Below are 23,644 nucleotides of genomic sequence, written 5' to 3'. Positions count from 1 at the left end.
TCCTCTGTTTTATATAAATATTCCCCTGTTGTTCTTTACAGAGATTTCAATGGCTTATTATAGCCGAACAACAGAGGGTTCAACTGTGTAGGTGAATTTCTCCCATTGTGGGCATTTAGATTGTTTCCAAGACTGACCCCTCAGTAATGCTATGATCCATATTTTCAAATTGGGCATTTTAAATTTAGAACATTTTCTTAGAATAGAGCCTCTAAAACAAAGTAACTGGGTTGGGAAGGGCAGCAGGAGGTGGCTGGTCAGGCAGCTCAGGCTTTTGATACCTGGTCCCACGTTGCTTGGTGGAGCAGTTGTGATAATTTGTTTTTCTCCCATCAGCAACATAACAAGTCACAGACAATAGTCTCTTTTTAATGTCTTCCGATTTAATAGCTTTTAAAAGTTATTCTTTTAGTCTCATTTTTTTAACAGCTATTAACGTGGGACCGTTTCCCTTGTTTGTTACATTTTATTTCCTCTCATAAACCATCTGGTAATGCACTTTGCCCATTTATATAAGCGTGTCTTCCGAGAGAATGAGATGCATAAAGGATGACAAGAACACACACACGAGGACACGTGTACTCACACATACATACACTTGCCTTCAATATTTTTACAACTGTGTCTTAACGTTTGACAATAGAAGCATTAAGCCTCTGAACACTGAAACTACTTCACCTTTTTTTAAAAATCAAAAGACATCTGGGAACATCCACTTACTAAAATAAACAGTAATGTCAACCATAGAAGCCACAGAAGTTATGGTATGAAACTAAAGAAAAATCCTAACTGCAGAGAAACCCCTCCATTAAGTCACAACGCGATTGAGCTATAAATAGAAAATGAGAAGGGAAGGAAATTTTGAAGAGAGGATCTAGCCAAACTGCCGAGAGGAACTGAGGTCTAGTCCAAAGGAAGACTTCAAAGAAAAGGTCACTGGGAATCCTGAGGTGAATCAGTGAACTTCCAGACTACATGATAGAGGGAAACGGAAAGAAAGCAGGAAAGAAGACAGCCACTCTGATTAAAGAGATGTGCAAAAATGAATGAGGAGATTGTCCACAGGAAAGGTTAGTACTTTTTCTTTCTGCTGCATCAGCGACATGTAAGCTCAAGAAGTCAAGTCTTAGACTGAAACTTTCCCTGAAGCCCGACAAGCCCTGCTGTTGGGTGTTCACAGCCACTGCTCCAGCCTAGAGCCTGGACCACTGGTGCTCTACCAATGGGATTTTTTTTTTTTGTAATAACATTAATCACCAGTGATAACTACCATTTATGGAGGGCTTACTCTCTGCTAGGCGTATGAATTCATTGGGTCTTCCCAGTAACTACCATTATCCCCGGTACCAGGAATCACAAAGGGCTGGGGCAGCTTCGAGCTCACTCGTAAGTGGCAGAGCTGATAAAGGTGGGGAAAACTATACTGCATCTCCTTATTACTTCTGTGTTGATGAAAATACTAGCAGAGGCCCATGGCCAAGGAACAAGTCGTATAATTGGCCCAAATGGACACCTACTGGGATCTCCTTAAACTCCATGTTCTAATCAGCTTCATTCTGATTAGCTGAAGTCCTGACCAGGCAACAGCCTAGCACATGACTAATTTATTCAACTTAGATCTTCTTCTGTTCCAAGACACGGCCATCTACAAAGAGCCTGCCCGTTAATGACTTCTTGGAAAAATTGGGGCCCTAAGCTGAGTAGAGTCGAAACTCTGGCATGCAGTGCCCCTGGAAAGCTTTGCTAAATATTTGTTGTCTGAGGTCAAACTGTCTGGAATAAGATGGAGCCAGAGGATCTATATTTTATTTATTTATTTATTTATTTATTATTATTATTATTATTATTTTTTGCTTTTGCCTTTTCTAGGGCCGCCCTGCAGCATATGGAGGTTCCCAGGCTAGGGGTCTAATCGGAGCTGTAGCCACTGGCCTACGCCAGAGCCACAGCAACGCGGGATCTGAGCCACGTCTGCGACCTACACTATAGCTCACAGAAACGCCGGATCGTTAACCCACTGAGCAAGGGCAGGGATCAAACCCGCAACCTCATGGTTCCTAGTAGGATTCGTTAACCAATGCGCCACGATGGGAACTCCAGAGGATCTATATTTTAAACATTATCCACAGGTGATTCTCAACATGGACCGTCTGCTGGGTAGGGATTAAAGATACGGATCGGGGCGAATGTAGCCAATCCGAGTTGTGAACAGAAGTGTCATTTTTCTATGAAAATAGGCATGCTGGATTTCTCATGCCAATTACATGAGAAGCAATTTCAACGTTACCTGTTGAGTTTTAAGTTAAAGTAGTGTCTCCTGTGCTACAGACCATGTGCTAAATGATGTTTGTCATTATAATAACAGCACATGTGCAATGAAGGAAACTTCAAGAAATGGAAAATCCCAAGGGAAAATCTATCCTAATAGCCAGAGACTATCTCAAGTGCCCCAATAAGTAAACTAATGGTGGTTTGGGGTTTGTTTGCTGTTGCATGGAAGTCTAAGTAAGTGCTGATTTGGAGGCAGAAATACCAAGTACAGTCTCTTTTGGAGCCTTCGGAGATAAGTTTTCTTTCCTTTTGTTTCCTTTCCCCTTTCCTTTCCTTTCCTTTTTCCTTTCCCTTTTCCTTTTTTTTTTTTTTTTTTTTTGTCTTTTATAGGGCCCCCCCCGTGGCATATGGAGGTTCCCAGGCTAGAGGTCTAATCGGAGCTACAGCTGCCAGCCTATGCCACAGCCACAGCAACACGGGATCCAAGCCACATCTGCAAACTATACCACAGCTCAAGGCAATGCTGGACCCTTAACCCACTGAGCAAGGCCAGGGATTGAACCCTCAACCTCATGGTTCCTTAGTCGGATTCATTAACTACCGAGCCATGATGGGAACTCCTTCTTTTCCTTTCTTTCTTTTTTTTTTTTTTTTTTTTTGGTGGGGGGGGACACCCACGGCATATGGAAGTTCCCAAGCTGGTGGTGGAATAGGAGCTATAGCTGCCAGCCTACACCCCTGCCACAGCAATGCTGGGTCCTCGCCACATCTGTGACCTAAGGCAACACCAGATCCTTAAACCACTGAGCAAGGCCAGGGATCAAACCCACGTCCTTATGGATACTAGTTGGGTTTGTTAACCAATGAGCCACGATGGTAACTCCGAAGTTTTCTTTACCAAAAACCTTTCATTGTCTTGAGGAGCAACAATTTTTATAGAACGCTTCAGAGCTGACTTAAAATAGAATAATCCAGCTAGTCAGAAATAGAAATTTCAGTATTAGTGTCAACATATTCTAGTTCTGTCACCTTCGAAATGTTCCTGAACCTCCGACCTTTCATTTCTTCCCTTTTAATAATGGGGGTGAGAACAACTAATCCTTAAGGAACAGGAACAATTAAGTAGATGGGATACATGAGGTACTAGAGTCTGGTTGGCATGTGACAGCAGCTGGCTATTAAATGTTGTAGTCATAGTTAAAAGGCAGAAGGGAAGGGAGGGACCAAAAGTCACATAGGTAAACCTCTGCCTGGACAGACTATCACCCCAAAGAGAAAAGTTATAGGGAGAGTTACAGGCCAGTTGATTTCCAGAGAAAATGAGTGTACCTAGCATTGTGTTCAATGATGTAAAACACAAGTACTGAGCTTGATATGCCCCAAAGGAACCCACCAAAGGTCGTGCGGTGATGTTTCCAAAAAAATCCACAAGATAATTACCTTCTGTGATACTAAGAGCAGTGCCATGGGCCAGTATTATGATACTGAGAGCAAGGGCAAGGTAAGAAGTCAGGAGGCCTGAATGCTAATTCTGGCTCAGATTTTGTAATGCAGGGAATTGCATTTATGAAAAGTGTGTTTTTAGACAAACATAATGTACTAGTGAAGTAATCGAAACACTACTGTTGACTTTTTTTTTTTTTTTTTTTTTTCCGTTTTAGGGCCGCACCTGTGGTATATGGAAGTTCCTGGACTAGGAGTCAAATCAGAGCTACAGCTGCCAGCCACAGCCACAGCCACAGCACTGCCAGATCCGAGACACGTCTGTGACCTACACCACAGCTCACAGCAAATGCCAGATCCTTAACCCATTAAGCAAGGCCAGGGATCGACTCCGCATCCTCATGGATACTAGTTGGATTTGCTACTGATCCACAAGGGGAACTCCTACTGTTGACTCTTTAACAACTTGGAAGTTCTCCTTGCCTTAAGTGAGGAATGGATTGAGAGGCAAAGCTGTTTCTGCAGAGTCACACAGCTGGCAATAGAAGCACTGCACTTTGAACCCAATTCTGTCCTACTACACACTTTCCAGCACCCATCCTGATAACTGTGCTCATGTCTCCTCCACCCTGCAGGCTGTGATTCTCAGACCACCCCATTTAGACAGCTGGAGTTATAACAGTGAGACAGGGAAGGAGAAGTATGGAACAAGACCCTGCCTTGGTCTTACAGGCAAGGTTAGACCAGACTTACCAGACAAAGCAAGTCCTCTTTGGAAAATTTCATACACCGTGCTGGCATCTGACAAGTAGTGACCCATCAGGTTATAGTCCTTCTGGAAAGGACCTCTACGTGCTCCTCCCTAAGATACAAGACCAAGTTTAGTTCAAGGCTGAGTTTTTCCCCGCCCTTTCCAAACTCTTACGGATTGAATTGAAAAGAATATAAATGCCAACCATTGAGGTCACAGGCATGACCCCTTTAGTATTTAATCCATCAGTTTTTTAAATCTCAAAATTATAGAATTTTACATCAGAGAAACCCAGAGATTGTCACAATTATGTTTTTGACAGGCTCCCGCCACCTCCCTGGGTGCGTGCATGCGCATGCGCACACACACCACAAGAGATCTTTTAAAAAATCATATTAAATTTAAAGCTCTATCAAATGCAGACCATGTTCCAGACACTGTGCAAAATCTGTAGATGCAAAGTGAGTTAAGACAAAATCACTGCCCATGAGCACCCCATAAACAAGAGTTTTTGGAAAAGGGAGAAACACGCAAATATAATACTGTTATGTACATGTTGTAATAGTAATATATGTTTTGGGAGATTCATGAAGCAACCTATTTTGTATTAAGTAAAAAGGATACAGAAAAGAAATATTACTTTAACAGAGACTCTGAAGGCCAAAAAGATGTGGTTTCAAAGAGGGGAGGGAAAAGAGAACAATTCAGAGAAGGAACAGCCTGAATAAAGGCACAGAGGAAGCAACAAAGACTTACTGTATAGCACAGGGAATCATACCCAATCTCTTATAATAATCTATAAGGGAATATCATCTGCAAAAAAAAAGAATCACTATGCTGTAACCTGAAACTAACACAGTATTACAAATCAATTATAATTGAATTTTTAAAAAAAAAAAGAAGGCTCAGAGGCAAGAAAACACATGGCAGATTCTGGTGGGCAGCTCTAGAAGAGAGTATTTGAGGAAGAGGAAGTCTCTAGGGATTTGTCTAGAAATGTCAGCTGGAATTATAGGGTCGGCCCTGATTTAGATCCTGGAGATGCATAAGGAGTTGTCAACATGGTTCAACCCTCATGGAAGTTAGTTTCATGAGGAATAGGCATCAATTACATAAGCATTCAAAAATGTAAATTACTCCCAAGATATGGGATATAAAACTATGAGGTAATGACAAGGCCGTGACGAGAGATCTGGCTTAATCTGGAGCATCAGGGAGGATTTCCATGAGATGTCACATTAAGACGTCAACAATAAAGTCCTTCTTCAAGGAAGGAAAGATGTGGTCTTGCCATCTATTTACATGGATGAAGAATGAAAAATGATTCAACTCAATTTTAGGCAACTGGGTAAGAAGACATACATTTAACAGAGATAAAGCAGGAGGGGAAACAGAGAAGGATATGTGTGTGTGTGTGTGTGTGTGTGTGTGTATGTGTAAGGGAGATGATATACAATAAAGAGAAGTGTGGAGCCTGAGGTACTTGAGGTCACTGAGATCTACTGGAACTCAGGAGAGAAGTCAACTAGAAAGTCAGATTTGGGTATTGTAGCCTGTTAGGTACATTTTCATCTCATAAGAGAGGAGGGATTTTCTCAGCTGTGAGGATTTAAAGCAGGGATTGGCAGACTATAATCTGGGGCCAGATATGGCTTGTCACCTGCTTTTGTAAATAAAGTTTTATTGGAACAGAGCCCTACACAAGCATTTACAATGAAACACAAGCCACATGGTCTGCAAAGCCTAAAGTCCTCACTCGTCTTCACACATGTTTGCAAACCCCTGCTTTAGAGGAATCAAAAGATGGTGAAAGACACTCTAGGATGAGGAGAGGAAAGAATCTAAGTGATGAAGTGAGACTGTCTTAGAATTAGGAAGAAACCTCATTGAAGGATATTCTGAAAGCAAAAGTAGAAGTTTTGGGAAAGAAGTGTCAAATCAGCTGAGAGGAAGGCAGAGGGAGAAAGCATGGAATTTCGAAGGTAGATTATGACTGATGCCGAGAAGTTTGGGGAGATGGTAGCAATAAAGGTCAGATCTAGTGAGTTGAAGTTCAGAAGGGGAATTCAACAAACAGACTGCTCTTAAAGACTTGGGGGCAGGAGTTCCAGTCGTGGCCCAGGGGAAATGAATCTGACTAGGAACCATGAGGTTGCGGGATCAATTCCTGGCTCTGCTCAGCGAGTTAAGGATCTGGCGTAGCCGTGAGCTGTGGTGTAGGTTGCAGATGTGACTTGGATCTGATGTTGCCGTGGCAACTGTAGCTCCAATTGGACCTCTAGCCTGGGAACCTCCACGTGCCATAAGTGCAGCCCTAAAAAGCAAAAATGGCCTGTAGCAGCAGGATCAGCAGAACAGGAAGATGCTATGAACATCTTCCAAATAAAAGGGGGTGTGGTGGAGAGTGGAAGTAACTTGGAGTAAGATTCCCGAGGAGAGGAACAGGTTTGTTGAAAGATCAGGAGTGGTTGGCCTTACAAAGAAACAGGAATACTTTTTTCTCTGAAAAGGGTTGAAGACGAAAAATCATGAGAGAACATTCTTGGAGCTTTCCCTCAACTCAAAGATACATAAGCAGCTCTGTGATTTTCTATCAAGTCAGGGAACGGAGGGGATAAGCCCAGTTCAATGTCTGTCTATTTGAAGAGTGAATATTAACTCGAAGCTGGCAATGAACTCAATAACTTCTCTACCATCTCAGGCTTTGGGTATCTCAATAAAAAACATTCTCCTGTCCCCAGAGGACTGACAAGGTCATCATTCAGCAAAACTTTCTGTAAAGGGCCAGTCGATACTTTAGGCTATGTGGAACATAAAGGAGCTATCCCTCTTTTTAAATTTGTTACATATCCCTTTAAAAATACAGAGTTCCTGTTGTGGCTCAGCAGGTTAAGAACGTGACCAGTATCCATGAGGATGCAGGTTTGATCCCTGGCCTCACTCGGTGGGTTAAGGATCCAGTGTTGTCGCTGGCTCTAGTTGGGTTATAGATGGGCCTCGGATCTGGAGTTGGCGTGGCTGTGGTATAGATCAGCAGCTGCAGCTCCAGTTCTACCCCTGGCCTGGGAAATTCCATATGCTGGAGGTGCAACACTACAAAGAAAAAATAAAATAGTTTTTAAAAATTCTTAGCTTGCTACTCACACGGAGAAAGGTAGTTTTGCCTGCAGGCTGTAGTATGCCAACCCCAGGTCTAGATTACTGGTGTTGTCAAAGCAATAAAAGTTGTGATTTCATTTTATTACAAAGGAAAATGTGCCCTTACTAGAAGTTAAGCTTACTTAAACTGTGTTTTTGCTAACCAGAAAGGCTTACCCTCCTGCACTCCACCCAGTCTCCTCCACCAGTTATCTTAAGACCCCGAAGGACCGTTTGTGTGTGAGATCAAGGTTGACAAACTGAATGGGTGATTTGGTAAGTTACCTCAATTCCCACCGACTGGTTGTCCAGGTCAACAAGAGGCATGATGGACTGAGGTCTGTAAATCAGCCACAGGAAGATAGCAGCTCCAAAGGTCAGGATGCAGATCAGTGCCGGGGTTGGAAGTGGGGAAAATAAGAAGTTAAAAATAAAAAGCATCCTTGTGAGCAGCAGCAGGAAGTTCAGGCCTTAAAAAAAAAAAAAAAAAAAAAGAAGGAAAGAAAAAGTTAGAGGAAATGGCTGTATTTTATTTATTTATTTATTTTGCTCAATAGCTCTATGTTTACAGGATGAACAGAGAGAGAGAGAGAGCTCTGGCCTTCCAGAGAGCCAGAGTTGGATCTCTTCAGCAGCTGAATTTCTCCCATGTTTACCTTAGCAATGTTGAAAAGAGCAGAAGGATTTCCACTCCCACACCTGCTACTTGACGGGCCTTCCTCAAGGTGGAAAGGATCAAAGGAAACAGGTCAATCATTTCCCAGTGGGAGTTCCCGTTGTGGCACAGTGGAAATGAATCCGACTGGTATCCATGAGGATGGGGATTTGATCCCTGTTCTTGCTCAGTGGGTTAAGGATCTGACATTGCTATGAGCTGTGGTGTAGGTCACAGGTGCGGATTGGATCCCACATTACTGTGGCTGTGGTGTAGGCCCAGAAGCTGTAGCTCAGATTTGATCCCTAGCCTGGGAACTTCCATATGACATGGGTATGCCCTAAAAAGCAAAAAAAAAAAAAAAAAAAAAAAAAGTGTATATATATATATAATTTCCCAAACAATTTTGAGGAATGATTCTCCTTTCATCTATGGGTCAAAGAGCCTAGAAGAAGCCCTCTGGACCCAACAGAAGCTGGTAGTGAGAGGTGGCTTCCACTGCCAAGTGGACCAAGGGTCAACAAAGGACTCTTGCAACAGGATTCCCCCAGTATAAACATAACAGGAGAGGGAACCTCTGGAGAGACGACACCACAGAGCTTAGAAATCAAGTGTTCTCCTGTGAAGGTTGTTTCCTGCTGGCCAGACATGCCTTGCTCATGGCTTTCTTTTCTGAGCCATTGGGAAGACCTCAGAGACCAACAGCATCACAGTTTGCTGTGTCCAAAGTCCTCTCCTCCGGAGTTCCTGTCATGGCTCACTGGTTAATGAATCTGAATAGGAACCACAGCAAGGCCGGACCTTTAGCCCACTGAGTGAGGCCAGGGATTGAACCCAGAACCTCATGGTTCCTAGTTGGATTCATTTCTGCTGTCCCACGACGGGAACTCCTGCTTGTGTCTTAATTAAATAAACTACTTTTCTGTGTGCTCTCCCACATGTACTGTGTCTCTAACAATAAATGTTGTACCTGTTTTTATAGTCTTTGCCTCCTTGCAACATTCTTGTTTTCAATGGGAGCAAGACTCAGGGCAACTCTGCTTTTAGCCTCTGGCCTCTAGCTAGTCTAGTGGCTAAGAGTCCCCGTTTTCATCCAGGCTGCCCAGATTCAACTCCCGAGCAGGGAATTTAAGGTTTCACTTCAAGCCATCACTCAGAGCTTTCTCTCTGAGATCACTAGGAATTTACTCTCACTAAAGCCATCTCTCCCAGCTTTCAGACTGCATTAGGAAAATAACAGCAGCAAACATAAGACCATCAACTATGCCAGGCACCAGGCAGGTTGTTGGCTTGGACTATCTAATTTATTCAACCAATTCATGAAATAGCATTTTACAGACAGGCAAATAGACGTAATATGACTTGTCCAAGGTCACTCACCACTTCCTACTGCTGTTTCCCCATTAAAATCTGTGAAATTATAACTCATTTTTTCCTTGTAGAGTCTAGCCACAAAGTTCAAGAAGACAATCTGACACCTTACAGATGACATCAAAGGGAATTCAGAGTTTGTATTCTTGAAAGTTGAGCTCAATGCCCTACAGAAAATTATCTCAGAAATGAGACCGTACATTAATACTCCAAACCAAGAGAGTGAAATTAGTCTAATAAAAAGTTTTATCAGATTAAGATCATAGCCTCCCTCCCTTAGAGCTTTGGGGCAGCTGCCATTAGCTAGCATCTGGAACTTTCTCCATCAAGGGAAATGGTTCACTCCACTCTAACAAAGGCTATAAAGCCTAGAGGTTTTGTGTGGGAGCAGGAACAGTTGCAAGAAACTCTGAGTCACTGTAATCATTTTCCTGTCCCCTGTTGGGCTATTACCTGAATTTGGACTAGTCCCTTTCCACCATATGGAGGAAAACTGAACTTCCAGAGACTGGGATGGTTGCCCCAACTCTTTGGCTTCTTCCATATTGTGTTCAGGTGAAGGAAAAGAAGATTGAAGAAAAAAAAAAAAAAAAAAAAAAGACAGGCCTCACAGATGCTAGGTTCCCTAATGCCAAGTGCTATTGGGATCATCAGCCAGGGTTTTGCCAGCTGGGGTTTTTGGAATCTGGCCCTCCTGGGACTCCTGTGGTGATGTGGCAGTCCAGGAGGAGGCAAATGAGGTCAAGAACTTGCCACGCAGAAAACCACCCAACCCAGGCTGAGAAGAGGGGCTTCCCTGTGGGAAACTGCAAAATTTACCTGGTAGCAGGTGCCAAAGGGAGGAAACCAGGTTTGTGCTCACCCATCTCTGCAAACCAACAAGCTCTCCCCTTGGCTTGGGATGCTGCCACCAGTCTGGTAGTGTCTTAGGATCTGGGATTCTTCCCTACACCTTCACCCACCCCCTATCCTAAGTAAGAGATTCTTTTTTTTTTTTTTGCTTTTTAGGGCCACACTTGTGCATATAGAGGTTCCCAGGCTAGGGGTCCAATTGGAGCTACCACTGCTGGCCACAGACACAGTCACAGCAATGTGGGATCTGAGCCGCATCTGTGACCTACACCATAGCTCATGGCAATGCCAGATCCATAACCCACTGAGCAAGGCCAGGGATCAAACCCGCAACTTCATGGTTCCTAGTTGGATTCATTTCCACTGTGCCATGACAGGAACTCCCCAAGTAAAAGATTCTTAACTGCAAGCCCTTTCTCAGCCACAAGAACAAATTGTTGCACTGAGGACTTTTGCCTTCTTAACACTTAGCAGCTGTACATTTTAATAGGAGACTTTGCAAACACACATTTCTAAAGGTGAAATGTATGTTCAGACGTAGCAGGATGGATGGGGAGGAGAGAGGGCACATTGCCTGGCAGGCAACACCCAGGGAGGAGAGAGACAAAGAACCTATGACCAGTCTAAAAGTGGTACCTGCTGCCCACCCTGACTGATTATGCCAGGAAGTAATGTGAACCCGGGGTCGCCAGATGGTCAGTTTTTTTTTTTTTCCTTCTCCCTAGAAAACCTAGAAGACTGGATCATTAATTATTGGAAGACTCCATTTTAACTACTGGCTCAAGGAACAAGTCTGGTATGGGATCAGCAAAAATACACCTGGTTTAATCCAGACCATGGTCTGCCAATTCTTGAAGACTCCTTCTCTAACATCCTCCTGTCCTATTGAGGCAGAATAATAATTCAGGTAGTTAGTGTAGGAACTTGGGCTTTGATATATTCCCTGATTAATGGCCATGGTTTAAGATTTGTAAAAAACTAAGCAGGGCAAACAGGCCTTGCTTGTGAGAAGATTAACTATTGAAAGTACATTTGTTTTACGTCAAGGTGGGAATTAACCCCTGACCAATACAGTTGACTATTAGCAAAAGAATGTAAAGAGTGGTGACTCTAAGTGTAGGGGAAAGAAGAGCAGAAGGACCCTAAAATGTATCGAGCACCCCTAACTCTAAAGTGCCTATTGGACAAGGACTGATACAGGTAATGTGGGCAAGGCCAGTGGGAAAAAGAACAAATATCTGGGCCCTGGTTGTTACTGCTGTCTTTAAGAGATAAAATGTCCACAGAACAATAGAAAGAGGGATTCTTCCTCCCCCTCCCAGTGTCTGTGCTGGGAGCTATTTGCTTTCTTATAGGAAAGACTTTTTGCTTGCTTGCTGTGTGTGTTCTTGAAGTTTATTCTTTGGCTCCACAAACAAGAACCCGGATTCTGGTAACACCTTTTTGGTCACACTATTGCCCACAAATGGGGTGGACCTGACCTCTTCGCTATTATTTCACAAGGGAAATATTCGTGAATACCAAGGCCAGTTTCAAGAGAATGAAAGTACCTTGCTTACACTGGCAAGGGACTTTATTTGTGGAGACACTGAAGGATGTATCTATTTGTTAACTGAAATAGCTTCCTCACTTTGTTTGCTCTTGCTGCCCAGGTATCCAATTCAAATAGTGATAGGGATGGAATAGGTACTTGTGGAAGTTCCAATAAGGGACCATAAGATAGAGAGGGAAGCCTAGGGAACTCTGGGAGACCCCTGTAAAGTTAATAATTACGCAAGAAAGCCGTCAGAATGAGGCAGGCTTGCTTGACCAGTGGAGGCTCGAGAGATGCTTCAAGTCATTGAATGGGGGATGGGGTAAGGCCAGCATTCAGGTTCAGATCAAGGGCAGGAGTTTAAGGACCACCCTTCTGCTGACTTGAATAGGCACCATGGCAGTCCTAGTTTGACCTTTTAGGGTCAAATACTCTCTTACCAGTGACCAAGGAGGAGTTACTACTCAGAAGAAAGAGGAAGAGGCAGTCTTTTCCCACCCCCACTGGCCTTGGATGATAAAACTGTAGCCCACCTAATCCTTGGGGCAGAGTCTCTTTGCCTGCTGCTTGCATCTCTCACAAGTGTCCTATCTTAATAAATCTATTTCTTGCCTATCGCTTTGTCTCTTGCTGAATTTTTTCTGTGCCAAGGCACAAAGAACCTGAACCTCAGCAAGTCCAGACACCAGGTGACTGATTCTAATTCAAAACTGTGGGTTCAAGTCCCAAATTGGGTTCTGGCTAGCTTCAAGCCATAAGTGCTGTCAGTTCCAGCAATATACACAGAATTTCAGAAGCTTCCTCCCTGTCTCCCCACATTTTTAAAATTGAGGCAGAAATTACATAACAGCATAAACCGTTTTACAATGTACAATTTCATAGCATTTAGTACCTTCACAATGTTGTGCAACCACCATCTCTAGTTATTTCCAGAACATTTTCATTACCCCAAAACAGAAACCATGTGCCCATTAAGTTGTCACTCCCATTCTCTCCTTCCCCTTTTGAACTGAAGTCTGGCCCTTGCCATCAGCCTCTACAGGGAGTAAAACAGAAGCCACTGCAGCTGCCGACCCCCAGCACCTCCTGAGTGGAGCTCAGGTGGAGACCAGGAGACCAGGAGTGAGGCACTCTGTGCTCTGGAACAACTGGAAGAACAGGTCTTCAGATACTTTTAGATTTTATGAGCCCAATTCTTGCATCTCCTTATATCTAGAAACATACTAAAATCCATCAATGAGGACTCATGTCTATGACTAGCAGTCACCTTCATGGACCAGCAGCAAACCTCTATAAAATGTGTGCATGGCTGCATGCGCCTCCCCCTTCACCGTTATGACTTATGTAGTGATAGTCCCCCTTTCCTCTTTGGGGCAGTATTTCAGATAGCTCTGGGCTATAGTTAGTGGGCAAAACCAAAGATGTTGTGGTCATCTATAAGAATAGCAACTCCCAAGGGTGGGCTGATGAGCCCTGAGGGAACTCAGGAGAGCACATCAAAGAAGGGATTCCTGTAAGCCCAGACCTTTACATCTTTCCATAGAAACCGTTTCCTGTAAATCTGGTTATCTGTTATCTTGTGTTCCTGCTACTTTCCCTTTGTTGCAAAAACTCATATATCCCAGCTTCCCCCCTTGCCTCCGAGAGGTATCTTGGGACTACCTGAGATGCTGTCTCCCGGGCTTAAGTCCTAATTTCACCCCAAATGAAACTTAACTCTCGCCTTTACTTATATATTTTCAGTCAACACCCTCATTCCTGGGAACCACTAATTTACTTTCTGTTTCTAACATATTAACTAATTCTGAATATTTCCAATAAATGGAATCATATAATATGGCTCTTTGCACTTGACGTCTTCCACTCAGCATATTTTTAAGATTTATCCTTGCTGTAGGGTGTACCATTACTTCATTCCTTGTTAACGGCTGAATAATATTCCATTGTACGGATGGACCCCATTTGCTGATCCAGCCATCAATTGATAGATATTTGAGTTTTTTCCACCTTTTGGTTATGGTGAATAGTGCTATAAACATTTGTAAACAAGTTTTGTTTAAATACCTATTTTCAATTCTTTGAAGTAAATACCCAGTAGTGGAATTGCTGGGTCACATAGCTATTTTCCATTTAACTTTTTGAAGAACCACCAAATTGTTTTCCACAATAGTAGCATCATTTTACATCCCAGCTAGCAATTTTTTTATATCCTTACCAACAATTGCTTTTTTTTTGATAATAGCCATTCTAATGGATGTGAAATAGCATCTCACTTTTGTTTTGATTTGCATTTTGCTAATGACTGTGATGTTGAGCATCTTTTCATGGGCTTATTGATCGTTTGTATTTCTTCTGTGAAGAAATGTTTACTACAGTCCTTTGCCTATTTTTAAATTAGGCTGTTTGTCTTTTTGTTGCTGAGTTGTAAGCCTCCTCTATATTCCAGATACCAGATGCTTATGGGATATGTGATTTGCAAATATTTCCCCCCAATGTGTAGGTTATCTTTTCACTATCTTGATAGTCTAATTTTTTTTTTTTTTTTTTTTTTTTTTTTTTGCTTTTTAGGGCCACACCTGCGACATAGGGAGGTTCCCAGGCTAGGGGTCTAATTGGAGCTACAGCTGCTGGCCTATGCCACAGTCACAGCAATGCAGGATCCAAGCAGATCTGCGACCTACACCGTGGCTCACGGCAACACCAGACCCTTAACCTACTGAGTGAGGCCAGGGATCGAACTGCAACCTCAGGGTTCCTAGTGTAATTTGTTTCCGTTGTGCCACGATGGGAACTCTCGATAGTCTACTTTTTAATATACGACACACACGCACACATTTTTAACCTTATGGTGCTAGTGCTAGAGAGGATTTACAACCATATCATGTAATTCTCTCACAGTTCTACGGTTTAAATGGGAGAAACTAAGGGTCTGAGAGAAGGCAAGACCTTCAGGTTACACCAGTACTGAACTAGGATGTTCTGGTTACTACTCTAAACTTTAGAATCTATTCACATGTCCAGATGTGTTCAAATAAACAAGGGGGAAAGCCATCATCTCTCTCATGTCCTGTGTCTCTCAAATTACATTGTTTTGGTCACTCCACAGAATCTCCTGTAAGCAGTTGGTGTGATAGCATTTCCTCTTCCCTTAACGTCACTCCCAGTTGGGAAAGAATGGAGTAGGGAGAAGTGCACGAGTGGTAAAGAAAAGAGGAAGCAGAGCTACGTTATGCTGCATCTGGGGTTCCTGTTCGAGGTCATCTACAGATGGCTGAAAAAACCACAGGATGGCCCCAAGTGGAAAGCTTCCTCTGCATTCTGACGTGGTAATAGTGACATGCCTTGGTCCCACTCCCTAGGATGCCCATCTGTCCTCAGCCCCCCCCCCCCCATTCACTCCAGGGCTCTCCCTTCCTCTGGGATGGATGGCCACAGCCAATGTCACTTGCCTGGCTCCTAACATGTTGAATTCCCAAACTAGCTGGAGGACACCCTCTGCCTTCATACTTGCTTGCAAGCTCCCAGGACCAGCCTTGGTATCCAGGTTATGATCACCCCATATTCAGCTTTGGGGTTCGCTCCTTTGAAGATCTGGGACAGTATGTCTTCATTAAGTCTCATTTTCTTTGGACAAAGTTCCTCAATGACCCTTTCTACTCTAACATTCAAGGTTTTGGCCACCTATATTTATTTCTATGAGTTTTTCAGGTTATCTCTATAGCCTCTAAATAATTTTTCTTTTGATAATCTTTTCATTTAAAAATTTTACTTTTCCTATGTGTATTCTGCTCTTCAAGCATCAGTCCACTTCCATCTTGGAGTCTCTGTGTTTGTTCTTTTTTGCCTGAAACACTGTTCCCCAGGTCTGAAGTGGTTGTGAATTACGTATAGGTCAGATCTCAACTCAAAGGTCATTTCCTCAGAGGGGTTCTCTGATCACCCTATTTAATATTGCCCCTTCCACCTCTGCCACTATCATCAACCTGCTCTGTCTTCTCCATGTCTCAGTTCATTATCTGAAATCGTCCTGGTCCCCTATCACTCATGGTCCCAACTGAATTGATGCTTTCATTGGAACAGGGATTTCTGTTTAATTCACTGCTGTGTCTCCAATGCCTGCACCATGCCTGGCGCATAGTAAAGTTTCAGTGAGTGCTTGTTGAATGACTGACCAGTTTTCTAGTTCAGAATTATCTGTTCTAAAGACGCTCAAGGAACCCATTTTTCCCTTAGTAAAATTCTTCCCCCTTCAAACTTCCCAGTCTTAGATCATCAAAAGTCATTCTGGACAATCTTGAGATAGATACACCCAGTCAATATTTTGGCAAGGTATCAGGTTAGGGATGAAGGATAGTGAAAGGATATATTTCTAATACATATCAAAAACCAGTCAGGATCAGTCCTGGCTGTGGATCCATCCACAGGATGAATCTCGTCCAGTGAAGTCATTTAGAGTAGTAAGTAAGTGGGCAAAGAGTCCAGCCTAGAATCCTATTAGCCAAGGTTTCTGGAATTCGAAGGACAATAAGACAAATTATCTTGGCTTTTAGGCTGCATTAACTAATTATTTTCTATGTAAGAATGAGATTAATATTGCAATCAGAAGCTTTCAATAAATATCTGCCTTCTAGAAAGTGGCACACTGATTTGGATTTAATTGGTTTCTCTGTTCTCTTGCATGTATGGGCTCATTTTGTGTTGACAGAAAACTCATTAAAAGGGAGACTGGGATTGAGTCCCCTAATTAACACATTCTTCCATCCTGAATTGCTTAGTCTCACCTAGAGACAGGTCACAAGGCTTAACCACTCATCACGACTCTAAAGGGGTCCTTGTGTTATGTGGGAGGCTGAATTGGAAAGTTTGACTTTCCTGGTTGAACTTTAAGTTCTTACCCAGCCCCTACTGTTATTACCCTAAACTTCTATCAGCCCCAACTTAGGAGAATTCCATTTCATTCCTTAACTGCATAGTCAAAATAAACAGACAAATTTCAGGAATTCCTGTTGTGGCGCAGTGGTTAACGAATCCGACTAGGAACCATGAGGTTGCGGGTTCGGTCCCTGCCCTTGCTCAGTGGGGTTAACAATCCGGCATTGCCGTGAGCTGTGGTGTAGGTCTCAGATGCAGCTCGGATCCCTCGTTGCTGTGGCTCTGGCGTAGGCCGGTGGCTACAGCTCTGATTCGACCCCTGGCCTGGGAACCTCCATGTGCCACGGGAGCAGCCCTAGAAAAGGCAAAAAGACAAAAAATAAATAAATAAATAAAAATAAACAAACAAATTTCAAAGTTATGGTTGAAGGTCAGTAGGATAGTAAAACCAACAGCTTCAAGAGCATACCTGGAAGGATCTGATATACTTTTCTTTAATATGCAATGAACGTGAACCAGATAAGTGTTTTATTGCAAGATCTTCACCTGATTTTCTCAGAGTCCTGGAGTTAAGGAGTTTTTACCTTTCCTTATACCAGTTTACCCTTTGACAGCAAATGTAGTTTTCTTCTATTAAGAAATAAGAGGTGGATTTGCCGTTGTGGCGCAGCGGAAACAAATCCAACTAGGAACCATGAGGTTGAGGGTTCAATCGATCCCTGGCCTTGCTCAGGGGGTTAAGGATCCAGTGTTGCTGTGAGCTGTGGTGCAGGTCTCAGAGGCAGCTTGTATCTGGCGTTGCTATGGATGTGGCATAGGCTGGCAGCTGTAGCTCCATTTAGACCCCTAGCCAGGGAACTTCCATATGCTGCAGGTGTGGCCCTAAAATGACAGAAGAAAAAAAAAAAAAAAAGAAATAAAAGAAAGGTAACATGATTTGAGACAACAATCCTATTTCACAAAACTTGGCCAGAGAACACTACCCATGCTATTTTATGACTCAAAGATCAAAAGGGCCAACATTCAGGTATAGCCAAGATAAAAGTTGTTGTCATATTTTCCGATGACAAAAAAAAAAAAAAAAAAAAAAAAAAAAAAAAAAAAAAAATAGCTGAGGGGAATTCTAAAACCCTGCTAGAGAAATAAGAGGCAAATAGAAACCACAAGATAGTTCAGCAAGAAGGTCAGTTAAATCAGTAACCAGAAAGTCAACAGCTTTCCTGTATTTTATGCCAATAATTAATTTGAGAATAATAGAAAAGGTGCCATTCAGCATAGTATATATTTTTACATACGAATAAATGTGTAAAACCTGTATTTAAAAAGTTTACCTCTGAGGGACATAAGAAAGCTTGAAAGACATGGAAAAACATACTTGAACTAGTTAAGGGCTCTTGTCCCCATAAATAGATTGATATGTTTAATACAACTCTAATAAAGACCGATGAGATTTTCTTGGGAAATAAAAAGTTAAGGTTCTCCCAGAAAAATAACACTTACAAAAATGGGAGTTCCCGTCATGGCACAGCAGAAACGAATTCGACTAGGAACCACGAGGTTGCGGGTTCGATCCTTGGCCTCACTCAGTGGGTTAAGGATCTGGTGTTGCCATGAGCTGTGGTATAGGTTGCAGACTCGGTTCAGATCTGGCATTGCTGTGGCTGTGGCGTAGGCTGGCAGCTACAGCTCCGATTGGACCCCTAGCCTGGGAACCTCCACATGCCGTGGGTGAGGCCCTAAAAAGAAAAAAGAAAAAAAAAAAACTTACAAAAATGGTCAGAAAAGTATTGAAAAATAACAGGAATTGGGTGGGTAGCAGAGAGATAAATATTACCAAATTTGCTTAGCTATGGAAGTTTTCTATTGGTCATGAACAGACAAATCTATGAAATGAGATCATCCTGCAAAAAACTCCCTGTGGATGCTATTCTGATATATTAAATTGCAGTCCAAATTAAGACAGATTTTGTTTCACTTACACTGTGTTGAGACAACTGACTAGTCATTCAGAGACAGTACCTAAAGCTTATTACTAACTTACTCCTACAACAAAAAAATATGCTGGAGATGAATCAAAGACTAAATACAACACATTGAAAACCATGAGAGTATTTGGGGAGAAAAAGTATGAAAGAAATTGAAAATAAAATAACCTTGGCATGGGAAAGACAGACACAAAACCTAGAAGCTATCTATATAAGGCAAATGACGGCAACTTTGATTACACAAAACATAAAACAATGTCTGCCCTGTAGAAAAGATAGCAGAAACAGTATCAAATACTCCAGAGAGGCAAAGAGCTCATTTCCTCAACAGGATGCTTAGAAGTCAATGAAAAACAAAATCCAACTCAGTAAAACAGAGGGCAGAGGGCGTGCGTGACTAGAGAGTCCATGGCAAAAGAAACAGGTTACTTAAAACTAGGGAAAGACATTCAGCTTTGCTTATAGTTTTTAAAAATATAAATTTAAATGAGATGCCCTTTCCTCATCCTTCAGCTTAGCAATGATGACATGGTACAAAATGCACTGCCAATCACGGAGTCAGAAACTTGGTGCAGCCTCCTTAGGGACACACCCATTACCAGCTACCACAATTTAAAATGTGTGCCCTTTGAACTGATGACTCTACTTGCTAAATTTCCCTGTAGCAAGACATCCGTTCAATAAAGTGCATCACTTTATGTGGCCGTGTGACGTCCGGGTTAGGAATGTGAATTCTGAGTCTGTGGTCAGTCCCCGTCTGTGGTCAGTTTTGTGACCGGGGTAGGTAACCTCTGTGTGCTTTCTCACCTGTCAAATAGCAATACTAATATCTCCCTCATAAGACTGTTACCATGATTAAAGGAGTTAATGAAACTGTATAGTTAATGGAACTGAGCAATGCCTGACGCATAGGCGCAAGTATTAGCTGTTATGTTCATCTTTACATCTGTAGGATTATCGATGTTGGAGACTAGGAAAGCTTTCTTTGATAGCAGAGAACCAGATAACTATTAGCCTTGCCACGCAACGGAACTCTGGGCAGGTATTAGGGAGAATAAAGCGGATCTACATATACTGATGAGGAAAGCATTATGTGATATATTACCAAGTAGGAAGGAAAACACCGCGGAGGCAGTGTATGCTGTTGTGTTTCTGAAAGAATAATTCTCCCAGGAAAAGACAGAAGAGGAGAAAACAGGAATGGTTTTTCCAGAAAATGTCGAGTAGTCCGTCATTCAGCCACAGGTATCTGTTATATTTGACTGTATATTACTGGCATCAGTCTAGAGGCTGGGGATATGGCAATATGGCAGTGTAACCCTGCCCTTGTAGGGGTTGTATTTTATTGGGGGAGGGTTGACAACAAGCCTGAACAAGAGCTAGATGAAATGACACTGGGATAAAAACTACAGCATGGAAAGAGGATAGAGGGTACAGCAGGGGCGAGTTTTAATTAGGGAGGTTTGAATAAGTCTCACTGAGATGATAGCACTTAAGAGAATGTATCATTTAATCTGTAGTATGCACGGTTTTCTTTTCTTTTGCTTTTTTTTTTTTTTTTTTTTTTTGTCTTTTTTGGGCCTCACATGGGGCATATGGAAGTTCCCAGGCTAGGGGTTGAACTGGAGCTACAGCTGCCAGCCTAATACGCCACAGCCACAGCAACACTGGATCTGAGCTGCATCTGCAACCTATACCACAACTCATGGCAATGCCGAATCGTCAACCCACTGAGTGAGGCCAGGGATTGAACCTACATCCTCATGGATCCTAGTCCAGCTCATTACCACTGAGCCACAAAGGGAACTCCTTCTTTTTCTTTGAAAGCAAACTATAAAATGAACAACTCCAAAACTATCCCACCTCCAGCTCAAGCAGGCACCTCAGAAAGTTCCACCACCTCGGACCTCAGCCTTGTTTCTAGAAGTGCAACTTCCCATCACTGGAGCTGCACTCCGCAAATGGCCTTTCTCTCACCTGCCAGTCTGGACAGCAGCTCTGGGGATGGACATGCTTTTCATTCAATCCCTCAGCAGATGAGGAAGCAAAGGTGAAGGTTGAGTCCTGGGGCCAAAGGGGACCCAAAAGTGGGTCTTTCAACATTCTCAGAAGCTGCTGAGAACAGAGACTGGTGTAACATCCTGACCTACAGATAACTTAACAGCCACTCACAGCCACTCACTGGTGCCTGGGCGCTCAGGCCGCCACCTCCATTCACCTTCTCCACCAAGCAGGGCTGGATCCCTAGCTGCCCCCCCGCCCCCGGCCCCCACTCCGTGACTCTCCTCACCTGGGGGCCTGGCACCCAGTACACTCTGAGGCCCATGCCCCATGGGATGTCCCCAGGCAGATGGGAAAGGGCTTCCTGGTCACTGATATAGGGTCATTCATGCAGGGCCAAGCAGGAAGATGGCATTACCAACGGGGGTCCCTGTTAAAAACCTGTGGGTGGTGAAGCAGTCATTTCCAAACCATGGAAAGATTCTGTGAATGCTTAAATCATTAAAACAGGAAAGCAATACCAAGCTCCCACATTTCATTTTTCCCAGCTCAATTGCTAGCCTGCATCTACAGGTTCCAGTGTGGAGGGTGGCTGGCAGGGTGAATATGGGGGGTGGGGGTTGCCAGGCTTGGGACAGGTTGCCTGGCCCACCAGCAAGCATGTTATAAATACATCCTCAGGGTTTCAATGCATATCCACTGTCCATGTCTTTGCTGCTGGATCACACAAGAAAAGCTGTAGGAGTCAGATCAGCTCTTTCAGCTTTGGGTCTCAGGGGTTTCCTGGGGCTCAGTGGACAACGTGGGCTGTGAGCATCCCAGACAGAGGCTGTGTTACCCTAGTACCATGCCTGAGATATGGTGGAAACCCACTGAGGGCCAGTGAGTTGCCCTTCCCTTTTGCTTACCATTGGCACAAGTTCCGAAATAGGCACATGGGTAGGCATGGGGGGTGGGGAATCTGGCTGAGGAAATGGGTCACAAAATCCAATCCTGCAATGACACGATGTGAGCCTATACACAGCAGGGGGGCAGAGTCCCCACGTCAGCCTCAGAAATGCCACAGCCTGGGCTTCACTCCATGGCAAGGGCAAAGCTAAGAAGCCTGACCTGAATGTCAAGGTTCACTCATTCTACAAATGTTCAACTATGTCAGCACCTGCTATGTGCTAGGCAGTGTGTTCAGCCTGGGGAAAGTACAGAGTTTACAGTCTCACAGGGGATAAAGCCAATTCCCTGGGAAGGAAAAAAATGCTCTGTGGGGATGTACCCCAGCTTTGGGAGCACCTGGGGGACTGCAGAAGTATGTGTGGCAAGAGATAACCTCTACAATTTAAATATAAATTTACTTTTTTTTTTTTTTTTTGTCTTTTTGCCTTTTCTAGGGCTGCTCCCGTGGCACATGGAGGTTCCCAGGCCAGGAGTCGAATCAGAGCTGATGCTGCTGGTCTACACCAGAGCCACAGCAACGAGGGATCCGAGCTGCATCTACAACCCACACCACAACTCACGGCAACGCCAGATCCTCAACCCACTGAGCAAGGGCAGGGACCGAACCCACAACCTCATGGTTCCCAGTCGGATTCGTTAACCACTGCGCCACGATGGGAACTCCCTAACATTTACTTTGAATAATGCAAACCAAGACCTTGGACTTGCCGTATGCCCCAAACTGTGCCCTGTACAGAGGGTCAAGTAATTAGAAGACACAGCTCCTGCCTTTGGGGGCTTATGGGTCCATCAAACACTGAAATCACTTACAGAAGGATTCAATGTGGAGGACGAGATAATGAATCTGAAGAAGGGAGAAGCTAGCATAGACTGGAGTAGATGAAAGGGGCTCTAAGGAGCACTAGATCCTCAAGGCTATGTAGTCCCTGATCCCCTACCTTTACTGTCAATACTGTCATGTCCAGCGGCAATCAAGGAGGATCACCCCACCAATGAAGCCAGTGGCTAGGAAGACCCCGACTGTGATTCCAATCAGGGTCACTGTCACCAAACCATCTTTCTCCACTGTTGTCTGGGTCTCCCGTCCACGTTCCCATGGAGAGGGCAGCCACCACATTAGCTTGGCTAGACCTAAGTGGAAGACCTAAGTGGAAGAGGAACACCCAGAAGTGGGGTGAGAGGCGCCAAAGTGGAATAATCATGAAAGGAAATGGTGAAGAGCCTCCTCTGATGGAGGTAAAGACCCCATTTTTAGTTGAAAGGGGAAAAAAAGAAAAAGCCTCCAAAAGGCTGAAGAAGACAGTGTCTAGGGCCTGGTATAGATGCTTTACAACTGGAATCACTTGGTTCACAAACGCCAAGGAGCCTTGGGGTGCCAGCTGTGGCCAGTGGAGCTGACTTATCAGGAAAGCAAGCACTCATTAAGTCCAACACCAAAAGCCTCTTAACTCAGTCCATGAAGATAGCAGAGGAGAACCGCTGAGCCACTGATAGGCTGGGGACAGTCAGGGACAAATCCCACTGGATCTCAAATCAGTGTGGTTGACCTTGATCTATTACAGCCAAGAAACTGCTGTCCAGCAGCCCCATCCTGAGTGAGATCCTTGTCTCAGTAAACAGCCCCAGAGACCTCCAAAGCCTGCTGTTGACCAAGTGAATTATGAAAAGGGAGGTCAGGAGAAGCAGTACTGTCCCCTGTAGTTGGTGAGATAGCTTATCAAAGGACAGGCTGGACAAAGTGCTACGACACTGTCACCCAGGCCAGGATAAAGATGGGGTGATGCAAGAGGTTGTGAAAGAGGCCCCTCTGCAGAGTTAGC

The 23,644-nt window shown here is 43.6% G+C and overlaps 1 protein-coding gene across 5 annotated transcripts in view; it reads right to left on the bottom strand.

Annotated features, from left to right (window-relative positions):
- Positions 1–23,644, bottom strand: part of ACSL5 (acyl-CoA synthetase long-chain family member 5) — a 50,920-nt gene that overhangs the window by 19,672 nt on the left and 7,604 nt on the right. For all 5 annotated transcript variants that reach the window (XM_021072014.1, XM_013990489.2, XM_021072015.1 and 2 more), the window contains 2 exon segments: positions 7,889–8,073; positions 4,468–4,576 (listed from right to left, as the gene is read on the bottom strand). In XM_021072014.1, coding sequence (XP_020927673.1) covers positions 4,468–4,576; positions 7,889–8,044 — 265 coding nt within the window. In that variant the 5' untranslated portion in view covers positions 8,045–8,073.

The sequence above is a fragment of the Sus scrofa genome, chromosome 14 (assembly GCF_000003025.6).
Source record: "Sus scrofa isolate TJ Tabasco breed Duroc chromosome 14, Sscrofa11.1, whole genome shotgun sequence".
In the NCBI taxonomy this organism is placed as follows: Eukaryota; Metazoa; Chordata; class Mammalia; order Artiodactyla; family Suidae; genus Sus; species Sus scrofa.
This window is presented reverse-complemented; position numbering and strand designations above follow the sequence as displayed.